This window comes from Micrasema longulum, unplaced genomic scaffold, assembly GCF_059751315.1.
Source record: "Micrasema longulum isolate JH-2025_06_02 unplaced genomic scaffold, ASM5975131v1 h1tg001779l, whole genome shotgun sequence".
NCBI lineage: Eukaryota > Metazoa > Arthropoda > Insecta > Trichoptera > Brachycentridae > Micrasema > Micrasema longulum.
In genome coordinates, this window is record NW_028278954.1 from 65,706 (window position 1) to 88,522 (window position 22,817).

At 32.1% G+C, this 22,817-nt stretch overlaps 1 protein-coding gene across 2 annotated transcripts; it reads left to right on the forward strand.

The window, feature by feature from the left end:
• Positions 1-1,558: 1,558 nt before the first annotated feature.
• On the forward strand, positions 1,559-20,255 carry LOC148274011 (uncharacterized). 2 transcript variants are annotated; one of them, XM_088237750.1, is made up of 17 exons: positions 1,559-1,925; positions 4,094-4,250; positions 4,443-4,534; positions 5,197-5,469; positions 6,712-6,811; positions 8,088-8,148; positions 8,309-8,417; positions 9,726-9,882; positions 10,009-10,099; positions 10,324-10,384; positions 11,448-11,559; positions 13,191-13,257; positions 13,973-14,081; positions 15,511-15,667; positions 16,353-16,443; positions 18,455-18,554; positions 20,015-20,255. In XM_088237750.1, the coding sequence occupies exons 1-17, from the start codon at positions 1,788-1,790 to the stop codon at positions 20,111-20,113; spliced, it is 1,974 nt and encodes a 657-aa protein (XP_088093876.1). In that variant the 5' UTR covers positions 1,559-1,787; the 3' UTR covers positions 20,114-20,255. The 2 variants fall into 2 exon arrangements, with proteins under 2 accessions (XP_088093876.1, XP_088093875.1); XM_088237749.1 differs by lacking the exon at positions 20,015-20,255 and having other exon boundaries at positions 18,455-18,795.
• Positions 20,256-22,817: the final 2,562 nt, after the last annotated feature.

Genomic DNA, 22,817 nt, shown 5'->3' on the forward strand with positions numbered 1-22,817 from the left:
ACCATTGAAACATAAAAATTACTAAGGAGAATTTTTCAAGCTCCTCAGCAATTCTTTGTAACTTAGAATTTAATGGTGTGTGGTGTGTACACAAATCGTATTAGCGTAGTTCATTTATTATTTCAAAGATATAATAGTATTTCGACAAAGACCGTTAAATCGATTTTTTAACTAAGTTAGGAATGAAAGAAACTGAAAGATTAAATTACATTGCAAGGTAAGTAATATAAAAAAAAAATGACGATACTTATCGACGATCATCGTGGTTTTGGATGTGACAGGGTTTTAAGAACACCCTGTAAAGGTATGTAAATGTGTATGTATTTATGATCAAGATATGCTGCAATTGGTGTACCGATGCAGTGTCCTATGCACCATTAGGTGCGGAAAGGGAATGATGATGTGTGTATGTGCGTATGTGGGTATAAATGTATGTATGTATGTGTGTGTGTATGTATATTTACAAGGGTGCACATGTATGTGTGTATGTGTATGTATGTATATATGGATGTATAAATAAACATATAATAAAAACAAAAAAACTTGCTTTAATTGTCCTAGATACTGAGCAGGGTCATTTTTCGTTATTTGTATATCCTCCACCCTTTTGTCAAAAACAGTAAACATAAGACTTTTGGCTCAAATGTCAAATCCAACTGTCACACCCTTTTGATATTACATTTATATATTTAGATGATTTATGCTATTTTCTCCATATTCTTGCTAATACTTCACACATATATATATATATTATTAAATAATATAATTTTGGTATGAAGTACCTTATAAATAAGACTGGCGTAATGAAATAATATTAATAATAAAAGTGTTAACTGACACCAAGCGGAGGCGATACAGCTGGCTGGGCCACATATTACGAACGCCTCCCGAGAACCTTAAAAAATAAGAATAAAATTACACGCGGTATACTATATATAGCACATAATTTATAATAATATTTCTAGCTCTCTAATAGAACTCGTGTTTAGAGAGAAAGTTCGTTTAGCGTTCATTTTTATTGAAAAAAGATCCTTAAAATTAAATATCAGATTCTAAAAGAAATATTATTTTCTAGTTGTTACATAATATTTATACTGGTTATATACATATATGAATATTACGCATAATGACGTTTTCTTTTAGGGAAGAGAAGTTTCTAATTAATTCAGAATTTAAAAAAAAAACATAAGCTGCATTTTCCCTTATTCAAAATATTATACCTACACATTCCACTAAACTTTAGTGGAATGTGTATGTGTAGAATGTTAGTGACTAAAGGTAGGTTTAGATGGGGTCTACGTTCAAGGCACACGGAAGGAATGCTGTAGTCTGTTGTGACGCCCGCGCCCGGTTGAGTTTAGATAAAAATTAACGCATCGATACACACAAATATAATGTACCTATTAAAACTCTAGTGAATATCGACTTCCCAGTTTTTATCGAAACACAAACGGACAGCGTCACTACAGGCTACCGCATTCCTTCCGTGCGCCTTGAACGTAGACCCCATTAGCAGGTTTTGAATCTGGGGTACTTAATTTCTCAACTAAGGATTATTGTCTTTGATTATGCGTAAATGCGTACAAATCTATGAAGTGGTGACTGAAACATTTCTGTCAAATATAAATATGTCAAATGTCAAAGTTAAATATGCAAAAAAGCATATTATTTAATGTAATTTTTTTGCGACCATTCGCAATCAGCTTTGAATTATCAGTTACGCACAAAGCATTTTTGTGTAAATTAAAATTGATTATTGGCTGTTCACAAATTATAATTTAATAAAAATGAAACAATACACCGACGCTCTAACACAGAAGGTCTGCAGGCTATGCCTAAAGGATGGTGGCAAACTACTCAGTATTTTTAAAAAATCGACACCATCTATTGCTCAGAGGATAATGGATTGCACTAAAAACATACAAGTAATATTTTAATAATTTTTTAAACATTTAAAATTATGTATTACGAACTAGATTCGACAGAGAACACCTATGCCATACTGTCCTGTTCAATTGATATATATGTATTTTTTTGTCAAAATACATCGTTTTTAAATTTACATTACATTACAAATTTTATTTGTGCGAAATATTCCCAATCAGCAAAAGTGCTGGTATGAGGGGATATAATATATTATGACACAATAGTTTTAATAAAAAGTCGATAAAATAACATCACATATCACTCGTCGCACGGGCTGTAAGAACTGTTTTATTTAGGTGGTTTTTAAGTATGTATATGTTTTTTATATTTTTTAGGTCATTAGAAAGTGAATTGTAGAAATTTATTGCTGTATACACAAAACTGTTTATTTTTCTGTTAGTCCTAGATTGTTTGCAAGTTAAATTATTTGACGTTCAAGTATTTATTTTATGTATATCGTAGTTAAAATTAAATTCAATATTTGTCTTTATTATATTATTTTTCATCGTAAATATCATCTTTACCTCTTCTGTGTAAATTAATTCATCTAAATTGAGCAATTTTGTTTTTCTATATAAATCTGTGGTTCTAGTATATATTAAAATTAAATGTTACTTTAAGTGCTTTATTCATTGTTCTTTGTATTGATTCTTGCATTTGTTTACTACATTGCGGCCATATTATTAATCCATATACAAAGAAGTATAAAAGCATAATATATAATTAATTTTGTACTTTTATCAAAGACTTCAGTTCTTCTTTTATTAGTCTTAACTGTTGGCCTCGTGGTGTAATAGTCAGCGCGTTTGCCTACCATGCAAGAGGTCTCGGGTTCGATTCCCGACATGGTTGATATGAAATATTTATTTAAAAGAGTGTTTTCACACTAGAATATTTTATAGTCCCTGGACTGGTACCTGAAGCGTAAGACTGATCACCTTACCTTCATGTAACAAAATTAATCGAGATATGCTGTGATTGGTGTACCAATCCAGTGAAGGGAATGATAATGATGATGAGTCTTATCTTGTTTTATTAGTCTGCCATATAAAATTTGCTACTTATTTCTTCATATCTACTTAAAAATAATATAATTAGATTTTCCCAAGCCTTTTTATATAAGTGTTCATAAAAAGACTTAGAATTGTAAATTTACATTTACACTGTAATTGGGCCTCCTGGCCTGTTGTGTTGCAAAAAAATAAGTTCCTCATCTGAAGATTCTTAAGATGATATTCCATTATTAGTAAAAGCTCAAATAAGTGAATCTTAGTCATAAATATTATTGTAAAGTGACTACAAAGTTAATTATCTTACTATTCCGTAGCATGCTCACACATTTTGTTGACAAATATGAATTGTAACAATATCTCCCTGAGGTATAGATAGCAAAATTAGTTTATTGTTATTGAAATAAACAAGAACTTCTTAAAGTTCTAGTTATTTTTATTTTTTCTTACGTGTTTAATTAGAACAGAGTTTTAGCATTATATACCAGTGCATAGAACTTCATGTCGTGCACAATAATTATTTTGAAAATATTTGTTTACCTTTATTGAATTATTGTTTTCTTGAAAATGTTTCCTTAATCGATATTCAATGTACAGTGGTATACAGAATAAATATTTTTTTAATTTTTTTTTTTTTTAAAAAAAAAGAAATATTTGCGTTCTTATGATTTACCCAAATATTTAATTTTGAGGGCCATTTTCAACGAGTTGTAAATAACTCACTATTAGAAAATGAAATCAAGTTGGGGCAGAGTGGGATTCGAACCACAGACCTTTGGTCCGTGAGTCCGAGACACTAGCCACAGGACCACAAGAGAACATTATCTATCTAATCTTGACATCACAACAACCAAGGCCAAACATGTTGCGTTTTTTTTTGCAACATATTTTTATTAGATTTATTTTTTACATTTATATATGAAAACATTTCTCCACAGCATCCATCTTGATTTTGAAAATACAATTAATTATTCTAAATCCATTTCATATATGTTTATTGGTATTCGTAGTTTGTGATATTTCCCTATTGTGGAGTCAAATGTAACGTGAGTTACCATGGAATTACCCTTCCGTAAAATACCTCTGTAGATATTATTTTTAATTGACAACGATTCCGGAAGTAGGATTAATAAATTCATCATTGCATTTTATTGCAGGTCCAAGTAGACGATGGATTCCCGGCTCTCATCTGCGCCAGTTGCCTGAGGAAGCTGAACAAAGCTCACAAGTTCATTAAGAACTGCGAGCGGTCTTACGAAATACTCAAGAACTCCCTGCAAACAGATACTAAAGTCAAACAGGAATGTGAAGCAGGTTTGTCTATCTTCTTTCAACCTACATAATATAATTTAATTAAATAATTTGTTTCATAGTCCAAACTGAAATGTTTATTTGCATTCAACTGTATTTTTAATTTAAATATTTCAAAGGATGAGTGTTTCTAATAAGGGCAATTTTAATTTTGCTTTTTGTGATAAATAATATGTTGTTGTTATTTTATTCCAGGATACGATGAACAAAATGACGAGAAATGGTCTCTCTCTGATGACGAATGTATCACAATTTATTATTCCGAACTCAAACCAAAAGTGGAAGAGGTATAACATTCAAGTTTGTTAATGAAAAATCTCGGTGGAAGTTTATTCTAATTTATTATAGAAATAAAAGACGAGTGATACTTACATCCCTAATTTGTGGATTTAGCTAACACTCATTTTTTATGTGTATAATAATAAAAAGAGGTAATAACAATTTGCCATCAACAATTATTTTTAATGATTGTAATGTAGAAAGTACGAGAGATAGATTTTTCTCTCTTAAAAAGATGATTTTTTTTTTCTTCAGTTTGTTAATTTTGGATTTTTATATTTACTAGTTTTTACATTTAATTTCAATACTGTAGTTTAAATAAAAAAATCTTCATTATTATAATAAGCATAGGTTTTTTTTTTTTGTAATCAATGAGTTTTCTTTCATTCTTCGTACTTCACGCGTCTCATCATACAATTTTTACTCTTTATACATTAAGCAATTTTATGTTTTCTTTAATGTTAGACTTATTCTATTCCTAATTCTAGTTCTAAAGGTTTTGTACATTTCTATTTAATAACAATTTTACTTATAAAATATTTCAGCATAGAGGTTATAAAAAGTTATATAAATATAAATATTAACACATTATGTAATAATCTTGTTTATACAAAACAAAACTCACCATTTAAAAAATATTAGCATAATTTATTTCAACGTCTTCTTACAGAATTTGGCAGCTAGCGAAAACAAAAACGACACCCTTTTGAGTGAAGAACTTGCAATAAGCAAAATTAAAGAAGAGAGTGAAAATATTGAGGAACGTGAAAATATAGAGGAACTATTAGCTTCTGGAAATATCGAACTTCAGGCTCATTCTCCTTCTATTGCGGAAGGCTACCAATCAGACGTGAGCTTCAAAAGTGAACTGAATGACAACGCTGATTTCTGTGATACAATCGAAGAAAATACTCACAATGACCAAGAAAAAAAAGTATTGAAGGTTTGTATTTAAAATTACATAATTTAAATCTTATTTGCTGCGGGGATTTTTAGAACCAATGTCAGTTTCTTTTCTCTTCTACCCGGAATGCTTGAAATGTACAATAAACTTTTTTTAGCTGTGTGTAAAACAAATGTCAAAGAAGCGAGCGGTCCTTTCTCTGCTTTCACATGCTGAATAGCCCAATGTCTACCTGCCATGTTAGTGTTTTTCAATGTATTTTTAAGATATTCAGCTTAATTTCGTTATGCTGATCTATAAGGGTTCTTAACCTGACAATCGGCTAAAATAAAACTAATTTTTCATATATCAACAGGTTTTCATCATACGGAAAATAAATATATGTGTTTATAACACTGAGATATAATTTAATAGAGATGATGTTTCATACAATTATTGGTTCAAACGATGTTCCAAATATTTTGAAAAATTGGCAAACGCCACGGAGAGCAGACAAGTGGAAGCGAGCGTTGTTCCGTCAACATCAACATTGCCATGCAAAACGCTTTGTATAGTAAAAAGGACTAATTGTCTATGCCGCTTCACAATGAATTCAAAGCTGTATGTCGCGCCCTTTTGCACTGCTTCAGATTCGCTTATAACACTTGTGAATCAACACCCAGGGTTGTTACTACTTACAAATCACCTTTTTGTTAAGAAATTAATAAATTTTTAACTTTTCAGGATTTAAATTTTTTTTTTGTTGCTATTAATGAAATTCAAGTATTTCGATTAGGAAATATTCAGTAAAATGAACGGTTTCGCCATCTCTATCACCCTCATACATCGCATATAAAAAACAGGTTTGTTTCGCGGGTATAAACAGATTACACATTTGTGTTAACGCTTCCTATAAGTAGTTTGTGGCGCATTGTTGAGATATTTATATAGTTGGGTAATTTGTATAGCGCCATTTTTGTGAAAATTACCTCAGAGATATCATTTTTAACTGTATAAGATATTTGTATTTTGACTATTGATATAATATTGCTCGTAGTCGGGTATGAACTTCTCTCATATAAGGGCTTTTTTTTTGCACCACAACAGGCCAGGAGACCCATTTACAGTGATGAATTACATCACAGAACATCCAGGCTTGAGAAAAATCACATTTAATTTTTGTGTTCTCACCAGGAATCAAACCCAAAGCCTTCCGTGTGTGAGTCAAGCGTCTTGACCACTACACCACGGAGGCCGCTTGTTGAAATAACATAATTAATATGTACTTCCTGTGTTTTGCAGATTCATAGAGTTAAAGCAATACCAGAAAAATGTCCAGATTGCGGTATTTTATACAAATCAAGACAGTTTCTTTTACGACATATTAAAATTAGGCACGCTGGTAAGTTTCTAAATTCCTGATTGAAAAAATACACTTTAAACTTTTACCTACTATTAAAGCTTATATTATGTAAATAACTTTATTTAGAAACACGCAATCTCCGCTTGACCTGACCACAATGTAAGGAAAGGTTGCCAGTTAAATGGCATATAATGACACATTCTCAATATTTAATTTAAATAATCAAAATGTTTGATGAAGTTCAAATGCTGGCCATTCAAATGCTGGATATTCACATTACGGCACAAGGTACAAACTAGTGGACTGCCGATGCTAGGTTTTTATGCGTATATTTCAATTCAAAGTGACATGCGTCCAGCTTACAACATTTTCCCAAACGGACAAATACATTAATATATCGAATTATTACAGCGTGCCGTGTCAACACAAATTTCTATGGAGACAGGTGACTCTAGCGTTTCGGAATATTTCCAAATATTGATAGAATTACAGTGAAAATTTAATTAGTTTTTATGCATTTGAAGTTTTACTCAACTTATTTTATCCGAGATTATGAAAGGATTTTTTAATAAAATGTCTGTAACGAAGCACGACAGAAAAGGAATTCTTGCATGTTTTTTGTAAGTTCCTGCATTTATTCTCATGGTATTTTTAAAAATTTAGTTCAATCACTGTACACCTTAGATATTTACTTAATAATTATCCGTATAGAATTAACAGTTCATCCATAAGTAATATTGCTTCTGTTGGAATGATGCGAATTGATGTTTCATCAGATACTTTAGCTTAATTTAAAAAAATATGCTTTCCTAATTACTATGATTATTATTGTGGATAATTTATATAGCGCCATTTTTGTGAAAAGTCACCTCAAGGGCTCTGTAAAATAAATATCCTAACACGTTTTGCAGCTACACAGCGCATTGATGGTTAGGATTCAAGTTCCTCGTTTCTAATTATAATTTAATTTAATAACAAACAATAATAGGAGCTAGATTACATCATGTCTTGCAGCTACAGAGCGCATGGACGGTGTGAAGCTTAACCCCCATTTGCATGATTTAAAAAAATGATATTTGGTTTTTCTAATTATTTTCAAGTTAACAAATTAGAGCTGGATTACATACAACACATCCTGCAGCTACAGAGCGCATAGATGGTTGGAATTCTAAAACCCTATTTGTGAATTTTAAGTTTGAAATAATTTGAGAGTTTATGACAAAGGTTTACATAAAAAATATACATTAGCAGAGTAGTAAGTTAGTCAAGTGAATTGAAAATATTTTTTCATAAAAATGTATGTGATTATTTTCAGCTGAAGTTTATCAGGAATATGTGAAGACTCACCAAGTGCAGGACAAACCTTTTGTTTGTAGGTAAATCAATCTTTTTCAATAACAGTAATATAATTATTTTTTTACATAAAAAATAACAGCCGAGAAAAAATGTAAGTAGTTGTTTGTATATGCGAAAATGAGTTCTTACTATTACATTAGGATAAAAAAAATTGAAGATCTGGTTTGATTATTTTTTCAGTACTTGCGATAGCTGTTTCTCACAGAAAGCTAGCCTCAAATCTCACCTCCTGACTCATGTCAAAGATCGACCTTACCAGTGTGATATTTGCAACAAAGGCTTCAAGCAGGTAATTTCTTTTGATAATTCCACCTCAATCTCAAGAAAAACTTCTTTTCCAGCAGGGTAGTTTCAGACTGGAATAAATGGCCAAGCCTAGTTGTCTATTCCATTTCGGTCAACCCGTTCAAAAACCGTTTGGATGCTTTTTTGAAGGAGGAAGAAAGCAGACAAAAAGCAGTGCACGAGATATATGCCCATTATAATATAATAGCAAAGGCTGCCCGCCTGTAATTAATAATAATAATAAAGATGGCTTTTTAATTCATTTCATTTGTTAATGGATCATTAAACTAAGCCAAAAGACTTTTTTTTAAATTTTATATATCATGTTATCAGCGCTATGATATTTTAAAATTTTGTATTTCTGAAATTACCAGCGTGTGACGTCTCAAGTTCTCTTCCGCTTCTTCTCGGTCAGTTCTGCTGATTGGTACGCTGACATTTTGATGCTTCTTTGAAAAAAAAAGTTATTGTGTATGAAAAATGCACAGAAACAGTGCTGCAGTACATAAATTTGATATAAGTGAATCCAATATTTGATGTCATTTTTTTTGAAAGACGCAGACAGTGACTCGTCAAAAAGTGACACATAAAAAGCTGACATCAAATTCAAAGAAAATTTCTGATTCTGATGGTACATAAATAATATGCCTATTTTTAAATCCTTTTAATTATGATTGTAGTTTTGAACGATTTTTTTTCTCGAAAAATAAGAGCGTGTCTTATATTTGAGAAAAAACGGTAATAAATTTAATCAAGATGGAAATTTCACTATCTGAATATTAGATTTTTTTCATTTCTCCTCCTTTTTCTCTTTCCCATTCCCCTTCCTCTCTTCATAGTATATTTCTATATAAAAGTGTATATATATTTATGTACCTAGAATATATCCATATACCTACTATTATTTTCTCAAACTGAACGTTTGGGTAGGTAGAAAGAAATTGCCCTAAGATGTGTAAATAAAATATGCATGTGTAAAAAGTGTTTAATAAATAAATAAATAATAAATGTTTCTTTAGAGAAATATATACATTCTCTACATGCTTATTTTACTATTTTTCTTTTTTTATATGCGGTGTTTTTTGCGTTTGCCTGTCATTCATAAGTCTCTAATTCAATTTCCGACATGCTGAGTACAATATATTTGCTTGAAATATTGATTTTCTACTAAATTATTAAAAGTCACTCAACTGGCATCTAAAGAGCTTATCTTTCATCCCTTTTGCCTGCTGATACAGTGTAATAAGCGCAGAAATAGCACGATGGTAGTCGTATGTAATACGTGATGTTGATGAGCGAGCTCTGTGCGCAGGTGTCGGGTCTCACGGTGCACCAGAGAATACACTCGGACACCCGGCCCTTTAAGTGCGACACGTGCCCCCGAGCCTTCCGCAATTCACGCCACCTCCACTTCCACAAGAAGATCCACCTCGGCATCAGGGACTACATCTGCTCGGAGTGCGGAAAAGGTAAGGATACATCGTACATTACCTCGATATCACTCGTCGGGTATATCTTGCACATCCCCGTACTGTACTAATCAACACGCTCGACAATATAACATTTGAGTATAATGAAGGAATCGTGTATTGCAGGTTTCATTAAGGATGATCATTTGATAAATCACTTGAGGACACACTCGGCTGAACGAGCTTTCAGTTGTGAATTCTGCGGGAAATCATTCAAGTAATTTTTTTTATATTCTGAGTCTTAATGTTCATTAAAATATTGGTGTAGAATTCACTTTTGTCTCGATTGCCCTGTACTATTATTATTTTTGATCAATTTGAAAGTCATTTTTTCTTTATAGCAATAAACACACCAATATACCCTACTAGAAAAAACGCCATTTTATACAATGTGAATTTTATGAAAATCTTGGTTATAATCCTTTTTTAATATCCTTTTAGATCACGCAGCTATATGAAGGTACACAGAAAAATACACATCGATAAAACTAATAGAAAATGTGTAAGTAAAAATTAATATTACTGAATAATTATTATTTGAAACATTAATTTTGTGATTTCTAACTTCACCGAACGTAAAATCAATTACAGTAAAACCTCGTTTTTACGTTCCTCGATTTTACGTTTCCAAATATTTAGGTCCCATTTTTTCCATACATTCTCATTTAAATATTCCCCCCAATTAACGTTTTTCATAACCCCGGTTTTACGTCGAATTTTTTTCATAACTTATTCGATCTGTCAAAAGCGAGCCGCGCGCCGCCGCGTGAATGGAGAATAAAATAGAGGTAAATAAAAAAAGGCGTAAATTATTGTCTCAAACTAAATTCAAAGCAGGTGCAGTGTAATTTTTTTTGTTGACCATTTTGTTTAAGTGTCTAATTTTGACATTTTACTAAATATAGTTATAATAAAAGTGTGAAACAGTTTTGCCGCGATTTTTAAGGTTAAGTACCCAGATAAAATTATTTAAATATGTATTTTTTTAAATTCAATAAAAAAACACATTGTAGTATTGCTTGAAAAAATACAAAATATTTTTTCAATAAATCTTGATTAATATGAAAAATCCCCAATAATAACAGTTCTTACAATTTTTCTACAGTATATTTAGTGTTGTAGTCTTGTACAATAATTATATTTCAAAGAAATTTATTTTTTTCCATACATTTTTCATTTCCTCACTTTAAAGTTTTCTTCAGTTTTACACTTTTTTGTTGCTCCCTTGAAAAACGTATAACAGGGGTTTTACTGTATTACAAATTCATCTGATTGTTCCTTTTTGAGAATCTGTAATCTGGACGCTGAGCATTGTGGTTTCAAAAGATGCATATTATGTAGATAGTTACTTGAAGTATTTGTCAGTGTTGTTAGTTTTAAGAACATTATTTTACACAATTTTTTTGTTATTTTTATATTAAAATGGTCCATATGTTAATTTTAATCGGTGATTTCAAACAAAGGTAAATTATATAAATACATAATTAATAATTACAGTATTTTAACTACAATCATACTTGGAATATATTCAGCAAACATTGTAATGGCGTTATGTTTTCTCGTAGAGCACAACTAGGCGCAATAGAGCAAAAGCTGTTCCCGAGAAGTGTCACGTATGTAACAAGTTGTATCAATCTGCCGAATATCTTCTCCAGCACATGAAGGACAAGCATAGTGGTATTTATTTATTTATTTTAAAGAAACAAAGTCGACAATGATAAAATAACACTAAAAAAAAAATGGTTTAAAGACAGACCAGCCAAGTTTCTAAATAAAAATCATACATATTATTAAATTGTGTTACAACAAAAGGGTGTGTTTATGTGTATTTGTATGAGAGTAAGTGTAGATGTGTGTTTATGTGTATTAGTGTGGGAGTAAGTGTTCAGGTGTGTGTAAGTGTGAGCATCATTAAATAGTAAGTGGGATCGTATCGCAGCCAGAAATAATAAGTCTTAATTTATTTTAAAATAAATTAAGGGGCATGTAAAATATATCAGTAGATGAAAAAAAAGCATTATAGTTAGAGCAAGAACGACAGAGGAAAGAGTGTTGTGCATGGTTAGTACTACAGACTGGCAGATGGAATAAATACTTATTTCTTGTCACGCGAAAGGAGACATTAAGATTAATTTTAGAGAGTAGGTTAAAAGAGTCTACTTTATTATTTAATAATGTATGTAATCCATTTCTGACATTTTTAATTGAAAAATATTGGATGAGACATAACCAGAAACAATTTCTATTTGACAAGTTAAAGAAAACAAGAATGTACCAGAAAAAAAAATATTGCGCAAAAATATTTCTCTCTGTACACCTCAGAGATCTGTTGATGAATGTGGACTCGTTAATCGAATTAAATTTCGATCTTATTATCAAATAAATATTCCCACATTCAAATTTTCATTAGGTAAAATCAGTTGAGATCGTCATATTAACATTTTGATGTCATTCAAAAGATTCAGCAATTTACTTAAATATATTTAAATTCTTCACTACAGATTTTGCCGTTGGATCCATACAAAGAAATAATGAAGTCGGATCAAAATTTTAACTTTATCAGATTCTAAGAAATAATGATTCTACAAAATTTGTCGCAGAATGTGATTTCAGATTATTCAAATGAATTTAATCTCACATTTGAAAATTACAAATTTTAACAGAAATTTGGTTTACCTAAATTTCAAATCTTAACCAATATAAATTTATCCTACATGAGTAAACCCGATAATTTCGATGTAAATCTGAAATCTTGAAAAAGGGCAATTTGTAGTGAAAAGGCTTCATTTAATGTATCTAAAATGCATGCAAGAATGATTTAAAATGACCATTCCTTGGTGCTAGAACCTAGACTAAGTCTTACTTAAAAAAAGAGCAGATATAAAAATATTTGTGTGAATAAACAGTTAGGTGCGTAAGTTTTCACATTCACTATTATCAATATGTATCTTTTTTGGGTGATCCCGTGTAAGTTGAATTTGTTTAGTTGTTTCGGCTACCATTGCAGGAGCCATCTTCGGGGTAAACTATATACGGTATAAACTGTAGCCGAAACGTTGGAACCAATCCAACTTACACGGGATCACCCAAGATGTTTGTCCCAGGTTTAAATCTCAACGAGATTGATTTACGTATTTATTTGTAGAGGTGTTTTTTTCCTACAATAAAAAAATGTGTGTTTAGAAAAGACATTTTTATCTATTTAAAAGAATCATTAACAAAAAAGTATTTAAAAAATAATGAAATTTATGTAAAACTAAAAGTATTATGTAATACTAAAAATGTGAAATTTCTATCTAAATTTTTAGGTCCTGCCTATCAAGAATATATGGAGACTCACACTCACACACTAAAAGAAAGACCACATATTTGCAGGTTTTTAATATTAATTTCTTACCATTTAGCAGTTTTTAGATTAAACTAGATGTGTTTTTTTTCTATGTAATTATTATTACTTATTTAACATGTTCGCGGCTATGCCGACTATAGCCGTCAAAACTTTGTCGCTCATTTAGAAAATGACAGCTATCGTTGTCAGTCCAAAAAATATTGGTAGTGAAATGACGCCTATAGCCTACGTGAAACTGAAGTAATTACACGGTAACAGGAGATAATGTGTCCCTAGAAAAAATGGTCCGCAGCAAAAGTGTCCCAGTTAAATATTAAAATCAAATAATTATTTATTCATATAAAAGATACATGTTACAAAATAAAAATAACGTATCCCTAACTCTATGAGGCCAAGAGCCCCGTGTTGAGTTGGGATACAACAAAATAGAAAGTGATGATTTATATGATTTACTTCAAATCAACTACGGTCCAATCTGAAATGAAATATTCTAAAAAATAAGAATACATATTTTTAAAAAATAAGACAATTATCATGTGTTCAAATGAATGGATCCTATGAGAAAAAAGTGTCCGTAAACATGTTAAAGCACCTAATATCTTTTAAATATAACTCCTTTTACCTAACAATTACATAAACATATGTACTTTTTTCTTTATTTGTAAAACCTTGTTTCTATTTCAAATACCGTTAAAATAATATTCTTTGTTTTTCAAAATATGGTTTTAACTCCTCTTGCAGTGAATGTGGTAAGGCCTTCACGCAGCAGTGTTACTTGGCCATCCATCAAAGAACACACTCGCAAGATAAGCCCTTCGAGTGTGAAGTCTGCCACAAGAGATTTGTACAGGTGACTTTACACTAAATATTATGTATCAGATTAAATAGGTGTGTAGATTTTCATGGTCACTATTATCAATATGTGTCATCTTTTTTCTGTGATCCTAAATGGTTCCCGGCACTATATATGAAAAACAACAAAATAGCACTGAATATACCTTCTGCCGACTGCGACACAGTACAAACCGGTAATACATAAACACGTAATTTATCCTAGAGATGGCTCCTGCAACAGAAACCGAAATGTCAGGACAAATCCAACCTACTCGGGCTCACCCAAGAAAGACAATATTTATTGTCGATTATTTGTTCTTTTACTAATCCAGTAAAAAAATTGTCAAATTCATCACATCAAATAACAAATTTATTTTAAGATACGTTTTTGACATATCAGGATTAAACACAACTTCAATCTTAATTATTTTCCTTGAAGGAAAAATTATAGTATACGTTTAAAGAGGCGGTAACAGACTTGTTTTATATACCTATATCTATCAGGAATAATGTTTTATCAAACTGTAAAAAAAATATGCAAATTGACAGAATATAAAAAATGTGTGTAACATACTTGAAAACAAAAATTAAAATATAATGAACACCGCATTTGGTTAAATCCTTGTCAGTCTATTGTTGCACTCGCAAATATAATGTGTAGGTACTCAAATTAGATTCATTGAAAATTACCAAATTATTTTTAAAAAATCAAGAGTTTTCATTAAAGTCACGAGTTTAATTATTGTAGACTGCATTGATTTATCAAATAAATATATCACTAAAGATATATTAGTGAATGCAACCTTTAACCGGGTTGCAGCCCCGTGGTAGTGTTTTACATGAAGGGTTTTAACTTTGTAAATTAATCTATTTATTTATTGAAATTTACGATAATACTTTGCCATTTACGATATACAAGTATCCTTGCCCAGCGAGTACATGAGGCGTGTTAAAACATAAAAGATGGCATTCTCTACTTTTTTAATTTTGAGTAATATGCAATTCACAGTTGTTTTTGTTTTTCCATCCATCGCCATATCTAACTCATTTTAGACCAATAGTGGAGATTGCCGTTGTTGTTTAAACACTCGTCATATGTAAATATTAAATACATATTTCTTTATTCATTTTAAACGCCCTGAGAGCTCTTACAATATTTACTTAAAGAGTAGATAAAGTATTATAGCAATTGACATAAAATATAATCATAATTATTTTACTAATATATTAATAATTATTTAAAAAAATGAAAAGTGAATGTTACACACTTTATCTTTGTTGTGATATGTTAGTCAGAGATCAAAGTTTGGTAACAAATTTCATCTACAGGTTTACCCTTTTTGAACTGTATATAGTGTAAAAACTTCCACTGAACTCTTTCCAAGTTAAAATAGTTGCAGTTGTACATATTAGTAATAAGTAAAGGTTTGTGTTTTTTTCGGCAGAATGGCAACCTGTATGTACACATGCGAATGCACACGGACCAGCGAAAATACAAGTGTGAAGTGTGCAACAAGGCCTTCCGTGCCCCGCATCACCTCAAGTTCCACCTCAAGATCCACTCCGGGGAAAAGGACTACATCTGCACGCACTGCAAGAAAGGTACATATTGGGCAGTTTATTACTAGGAAGCTGATTATCCCTTCTGTGCCCGGCTCGTAATATCAAACAACAAAAACAAACAAACCATCACGCCGTTTCCCCGTAAGGGTAGGCAGAGAGGATAGAACGCCACAACACTCTATCTTTGCATACAAATCTCGCTTCCTCTACATTCATACATCTTCTCATGCACGCGCGCCGATTATTCCGACTTTTGACATGTCCATCTTTAAGTATTTGTTGGATTTGGTCATGCCATGTCTTTCTCGGTCTTCCTCTATTTCTGCATCCATCAACATCATTGTTTTCAAAACAGCTTTACTGCGAAACAAGTTATGAAAAATTGTGTGCAACTGTTTGATAATTTTGCTTGAATTAATGAAATTCTGTATCTTAATTAATCGCTTAATAAATAAGTCCTGGCAATTTTTAGCAATATTAGTTAACAAATATTACTAGGCAACTACAATATATCTCTCTTGGGTTACAATCCCGGGGATTGGTCTGCGACAGCTATTCCCTCTGCGATGGTACTAAGCAGACAGAAAAGCCATAAAAGCATCAGGGCCCTAAATTGATTTGTGCTATTTTTTAAAAAGACTTAACTCTTTGATTGCCAACCTTACCTTTTTAAATAGGTACTCATGTCACACTTAACACTACAATTGATGTTTTATTGTTTTAGGATTCCGTAAACCGGAGCACTTAACTCAGCACATGCGCACACACACCGGAGAAAAACCCTACAACTGTGATATCTGTGGGAAGATGTACAGGTATGTACCACCAAATATCACTCCACCGTGCAACAAACATCTGTAAAACAATAAAAAAATTGACTGTAGAAAAAAAAACAATATCATTCAACTGTCAGATTATGTTCAATTACGAGTGTTGACTTTGGCATGCATGAGTAATGGTTCTACCTATAGTAGTGAAAATTAGAAAGACTTATAGGAATGCATTAGTCAGCAAAAATTACACATTACTTAGACATAAAGAAAAACAGGAAATAAATTAACGAGTAATATTTGTGAGCAACATAGAACTCTTAGCCTAATATCCCATGCTTCAAAAATATTGACTAATATCATCCTAAAGAGAATTGAACCAAAAGTAGAGAACATCCTTTCCAAAGACCAGTTTGGCTTCAGAAGAGGTGTAGGAACCAGAGAAGCAATATTGTCTTTACGAATACTACTAGAAAAAATAATAAAAAGAAACCAAAACACATACATTGCATTCATAGACCTGGAGAAAGCCTTTGACAAAGTAGAATGGAAAAGACTCTTCGAGATTTTAAAGAAAATTGATATCAAATATAGAGATAGACGAATAATCCAGGCGCTATACAAGAATGAGGCCGCTATGATCAGATGTGACGATGATACAAAAGAAACCAATATAAGACAAGGGGTAAGACAGGGATGCTCACTATCACCTGTTCTTTTTAACGCTTATATACAGGGTGCGATTGACGACTTGAGAGAGACGATGAGTCACAGAGAAGGTGTAAAGATACACGGGCAAAAGGTGGATATGATAAGGTTTGCTGACGTATTGCTATGGTTGCTGAAAGTGAAGAAGAACTGCAAGAGGCCTTAACAACTATGGAAAGCATTCTTCAAAATAACTACAGTATGAAGATAAATAAAGACAAACAAAGCTACTGACTGTAGGCCGAATGCAACACCAGATGAGAGTAGTGATGTCGGGAATACCACTAAAGAACACCAAGGAGTTTGTCTACCTCGGGAGCAAAATAACCCGGGACGGTCGGTCTAAGAGCGAGGTCGACAGCCGTATACATCAAGCTAGACTTGCATTTAATAAAAGGTCAAAAATAATAGAATCAAATCATATAGACCTAAAACTAAGAATACTCCTAATCAAGACCTATGTATGGAGTATCTTGGTGTATGGCTGCGAGACATGGTGCCTATCCGAAAGAGATAAACGGAGACTAGAGGCTTTCGAGATGTGGTCCTATAGAAGACTACTAGGAATTTCCTGGAGAGACCACCACATTACAAATGAGGAGGTTCTCCAAAGAATCGAAGGTGGAAGGCACCTGCTCAGGACCTTGTCCGAAAGGCGATCGAGATGGATTGGCCAAGATACTACGTCAAGAAGTAGCCTCCTGCATGTCATAATGGAGGGGATGGCCGAGGGGACAAATTCTAGGGGACGCCCACGCCGAGAGTACCTGGAGGACCTATTGGAGGACGTGCGCTGCTCATCATATGTTGACTTTAAAAGAGCCGCACAAGACAGGGAGGAATGGAGGAGAAGAATGAAAGTAATTGCTGCCAGCCAATTCCAGGATTGAGACCAGAGAAGAAGATTTGTGAATGTTCAATTGAAAAATATTTATCGCTCCTTGTTTGTGAAAATTCTTAGTGGAAGTTCATTGTAATTTTTATCCTTTCTTCTTTCGAAGTCGAACCAGCCTCGAAGATGTTGCGAAAGCGATGGAACTGGTCACTGGTTATTCCGAATTTGTGTTTTTGTATCACTATATATTAGAGTTTTTATTTAGCTTCGGTGGCCTCGTCCGGCGTCACAGTATTTGTCTATCTATTCTGTGACGTCCAACGCTAATTTTGTAAAAAAAGCACTGAAATTAAAAAAGTTTCTTATCTACTAATCATAGCTTACTATGCTCGAGGTAATTTTTGGATATAAAATTGACTGGGCGCCCTCATCAATTTTACGGATAAGTTTGTTGCACTGTAGTTTACTATAACATGATAATGGAGTGCCTACCATAATAATGTGTTGTTTTAGTTCCAGCAGTGTGCTACGGACGCATCTCTTCACTCACAAAGGGCTTAAACCTTTCATATGCAAGTACTGCAATCGTGCATTCAATCAGAAGTCATCTATGGTGATTGATTTACATTACCTTATTTTACATACATCTCAAGTTTCTTTTTGTTTAGGAGACATTCTCAAGATCACATATTCTTTTAAATGCTGCGTTAGTTTAAAAAGTGAGATTTAAGAGATTCAACATTTAGTAAAAGGAGCGAGGATTATTTATCTGCTGAGCTGTTTAATAGGCTTGCCTAAAGAATTAAGTTGACTGATAAAAAAAGAAGCTTTCAAAAAAGAAATCAAATCCTAGCCCTAGGACGGAGGTCGGCAAACCACGGCTTGCGAGCCGCATGCCGCTCTTTAGCCATTAGAGCGCGGCTCACACAGCGCAAGTTTCACCTTTGTTTGATTTTTTCGTCTACGGGTCTTAACTCTTTCTCGCTAAGCATATAGTATGTTTGCCATCACCCAGACGCGGTGGCATATTTTCAAGCGCTAAGAATCACAGATGAGATTTTAAAATATTCTCATTATAAAAGACAAATGCATTTATCCGTATAATTTATCAACTTAGTTTTTATGTGTACACTGAAAAATTACATCAATGAACATTCATATAAAAGTATTCCAACAGATTTGTGAACAGAGCGCTAGCATTATGCTGTAGGTATTCACTCGTGTTCATGAATGTGTTGATGGAACACTGCGCTGAGACACTTAAGCACAATTATTAGTATTTACATTCTTAAATTATATCTTCGATGCATTTGTTTATAATATAGCTCAACCAACAAACTTATTGTTTGTTTAAAATTCGTCCAATATTATGTCCTAATTTTTAAAATTTATTTTTTAACATCGGTTTAAATTTCAAGATGTGTGAAAAGCGAAACTCATATTTATGTTATTTATATTGTTAAAATAAAAATATTTATCCTTATGATTTTAAGATTCTACAAATAAAATAATAAAAGTAAATTTATCTTCAGTTAAAATCGAAGTTTTCTGTGGCACATATAGAAACAACAATATTTCAAATATCGTCTTCAACATGAAAGACTCTTCTCGCTTACTTTAAAATCTGTCTCTCGCAAATCACTTTAACATCGGTTTGAGATATTATGATTATTATTTTTTAAATAATGTATATTTTTATAAAAACAAAACATGAACTAAACAAAATGAGGCTTTTAATGTAATTAATATAGTAGTTATTATCTTAAGTCGTTATTATTATAAATACAATTCTTACGCCTTATAAGTACAAAAATATCACAAAGTACTCGAGAAGTTTTTGTTTATTTTTTTATTATATTTATTGTTGAAATTTTTCACTGCTATTATAATTTTGCAAAAGGTTTAATAAATTACAAACAATTCAATTGTGATGTCGTCAGTTTGCATAGATTGAACCGGGAGTCTTAATAAAATTTACTTTTTAAATTCGCAGTGAATTATTGAATACATAATAGTTTTTACTTATTTTTGTTTTAAAATAATGCATTTTTATAAATCATATTCTCCTTACAGTACCGACACATGCTGACGCACCGGAATGATCCAGAAGGAAAAATAAGAAGAAGAAATAAAATTATCGATTCAGATGGAGAGGAACCGCAAGAGTCATAATAATGTAGACAATTATTATATAATATAAATATGTATTTAATTAACCTATTCCCACTACAGTGATAATATACTGATTTTTTTTTTTTATTAATAAAATAATAATGGTAATTATGATTAGATATATTTTACAAATTAGAATGAAAACTTGTTACATATTATTAGACATAATATATTCCAAGAGAGACGGAGAACTTCTTCGGGAAGGAAATACTCCGAACCTCTTTTTACACGGTTTCAAAATAACACCTTACAAAGATGAAATTAAAAATAAAATTGATTTAACAATACATAATAGGAATATTATTGCTATAGTATTCGTTTTTTATTTTTTAAATATTTTTTTTGCACCACAACAGGCCAGGAGGCCCAATTACAGTGGTGATTACATCACAGAACACTCAGACTTGAGAAAAATCACATTTCATTTTTGTGTTCTCACTGGGAATCGAAACCTTCTGTGTGTGAGTCAAGCGTCTTGTCCTCTACACCACGAAGGCCGCCGTTTCATAATCCTCTACATCGCTCTTGCTAGCGCAGGGAGATATTCACATGAAAAGGGGGATATACCAAATAACATACGCAGTCCGGTCTGTCCATAGATTGCATGGAACCAATGCTCCCCAAAATGTTGACTTCTAAACAATCAGTACTTAATTCTTGATATAATAAAATGTAACTACGAAAAATATTTTTTAATCAGTAAGCTGTTAATCGTAGCTGTCTGAAATGGGTTCGGTGTTAATTTATTAATATATTTCATAAAAATTGCAACAAGCCCACACACAACCTCTCACCTGCGCATTTAAGCACGAACTGGAATAAAATCGCTCACGCTACATAATACTGAAATAATATGGAACTGCGTAAGTCTGTTGGTTCCGATAAGGCGGTCTCTCAGTACTGAATTCTCAAGTCTGCGCACGCTCAAATCGAGATCTTACTAGCTTTGTGGAAGCAGTTCTAACAAACCAATCTATATTTATTTTTCGTTGCGAGTGTTTTACAACAAATTTATTATTATAGACACGAAGGTATTATCACTGAAATCATGGCATAAAATTGCTCTTTAGTTAATTTTAAAGCACTTTACTCAAATTACTGTGTTGTATAGTTTAGGTACATATTTACCCATGTACCTAGTACCAAGTAATTGCTTCCCTAATTGAAAATCTCACTTTTTCAAATCTCAATATTGTTTTTTTATCAATGGCAATTCATCCTACGAAAGATGATTTCTGCCATCCACGTAAACGATTTTATGTAGACTGAGATTTTTAATGTACAATCAACATTATGTACAAAAAGATAAACAAATATATAAAATGATAAATAGCAGCCTACTAAAAGTTCACACCACTCTCACTCCGAAATCCTCCTATGTGATGAATCACTTCGGGGGTAAGTGTGGATAGGAGAGAAGCGACATTTATAGGAAAATTTATGTTTGTAAATTAAAAATAATTTTTGTATCCTTCAGTTATTGGGCAGCCAAAAAGTATCTTTGTTAAGATTTTTAAAAATATTTTGTCATACTGTTTTTAAAAAAAAAAATTTTAAAAAATGGTAAACATTTTTATATTTATAAATCTCTGAACGATTCTTATATGAAGAAACCTATCCACCATTGTTATTTTTTTTATCACACATAACCCCATGTAAAAAGAGTTTTCAGGACTAATACTTATCACTAGCTAGGTTTAAGTGACTATCATTCTGCCTTTTTTGAACATTCTTCTTTTTCTTTATTTTTCTACATCCGCTCCTAGGTGGAGCATGCGGACATCGCCAGACGCCTTCGGGAGACCCTATCGCCAACCAGCACTCTCGTCTCCTCCCACGTCCCTTAATTCCGACTAATAAAGCCAAAGACCGTCATCGACGGCCTTCCAAGATGGCGGGAGCCCGCAGGTGTAATAAAGAGGCAACTTGGATTTAGGTTCTCCCGAGGTATGCGCACCACATTCCCAAGCCAGGCCCACTTCTGAATCCTCAAAACGATCGTTTTAGGAGGCTGCTGCGTCTGTTTTCGGACTTCAATGTTAGTTATGAAATCGAACCACCTTATGCCTAATATTCTCCCCAAGTACTTACTCTGAGGGCCAAGATTCGCACCCATATAGGGGTACTGGCGTTATACGAGAGCCGAATAATTAGCATTTCGTTTTGACTGACAAAATATTTAATGCTGTCGGCTTTTTCGATCCTCTGCTCATTATTATAGAGAAGCTGATCAGTCATGACATGGTTTGTTGCACATAATCTGGTTCTTTTTAGTATTGATATTAAGACCCAGGCAAGCTTTACAACATTCATCTTCCTTCGATTTCAAAATATTGTTGTCGTACCGATTTATTTGGGTTACTCAATAATTATTTCTGTGATTTCTTATTATTTAATAATGTTTCACCATAGTTTTATTTTATTTTATATGAATAATAAAGTAAACAATTTGATAAAGAATTTCATATTATAATTGTGAAAATTATTATTTTAAAAAATAACAAATTGGTATTAGAGGCAATTTTTCTTAATACAAATACGTTATAATTTTATTTGATAAAAAAAATGGATTGAAATAAATTATGATCGAACCAATTTCTTTCATTTGAATATTTTTTAATTATTCAGTGCCGGGGCCTACCATAGGTTCAGTTCGCGCAAAGAACCAAGTACAAGGGAGGTGAGAATAATATGCTCGTACTGA

Bases quoted from the DNA above. Each gene is read 5' to 3' on its own strand.
- LOC148274011 (XM_088237749.1), top strand. From the start codon at position 1,788: ATGAAACAATACACCGACGCTCTAACACAGAAGGTCTGCAGGCTATGC. The intron at 1,926-4,093 runs GTAATATTTTAA...ATTTTATTGCAG, and splicing joins ATTGCACTAAAAACATACAA to GTCCAAGTAGACGATGGATT. The intron at 5,470-6,711 runs GTTTGTATTTAA...TGTGTTTTGCAG, and splicing joins AAGAAAAAAAAGTATTGAAG to ATTCATAGAGTTAAAGCAAT.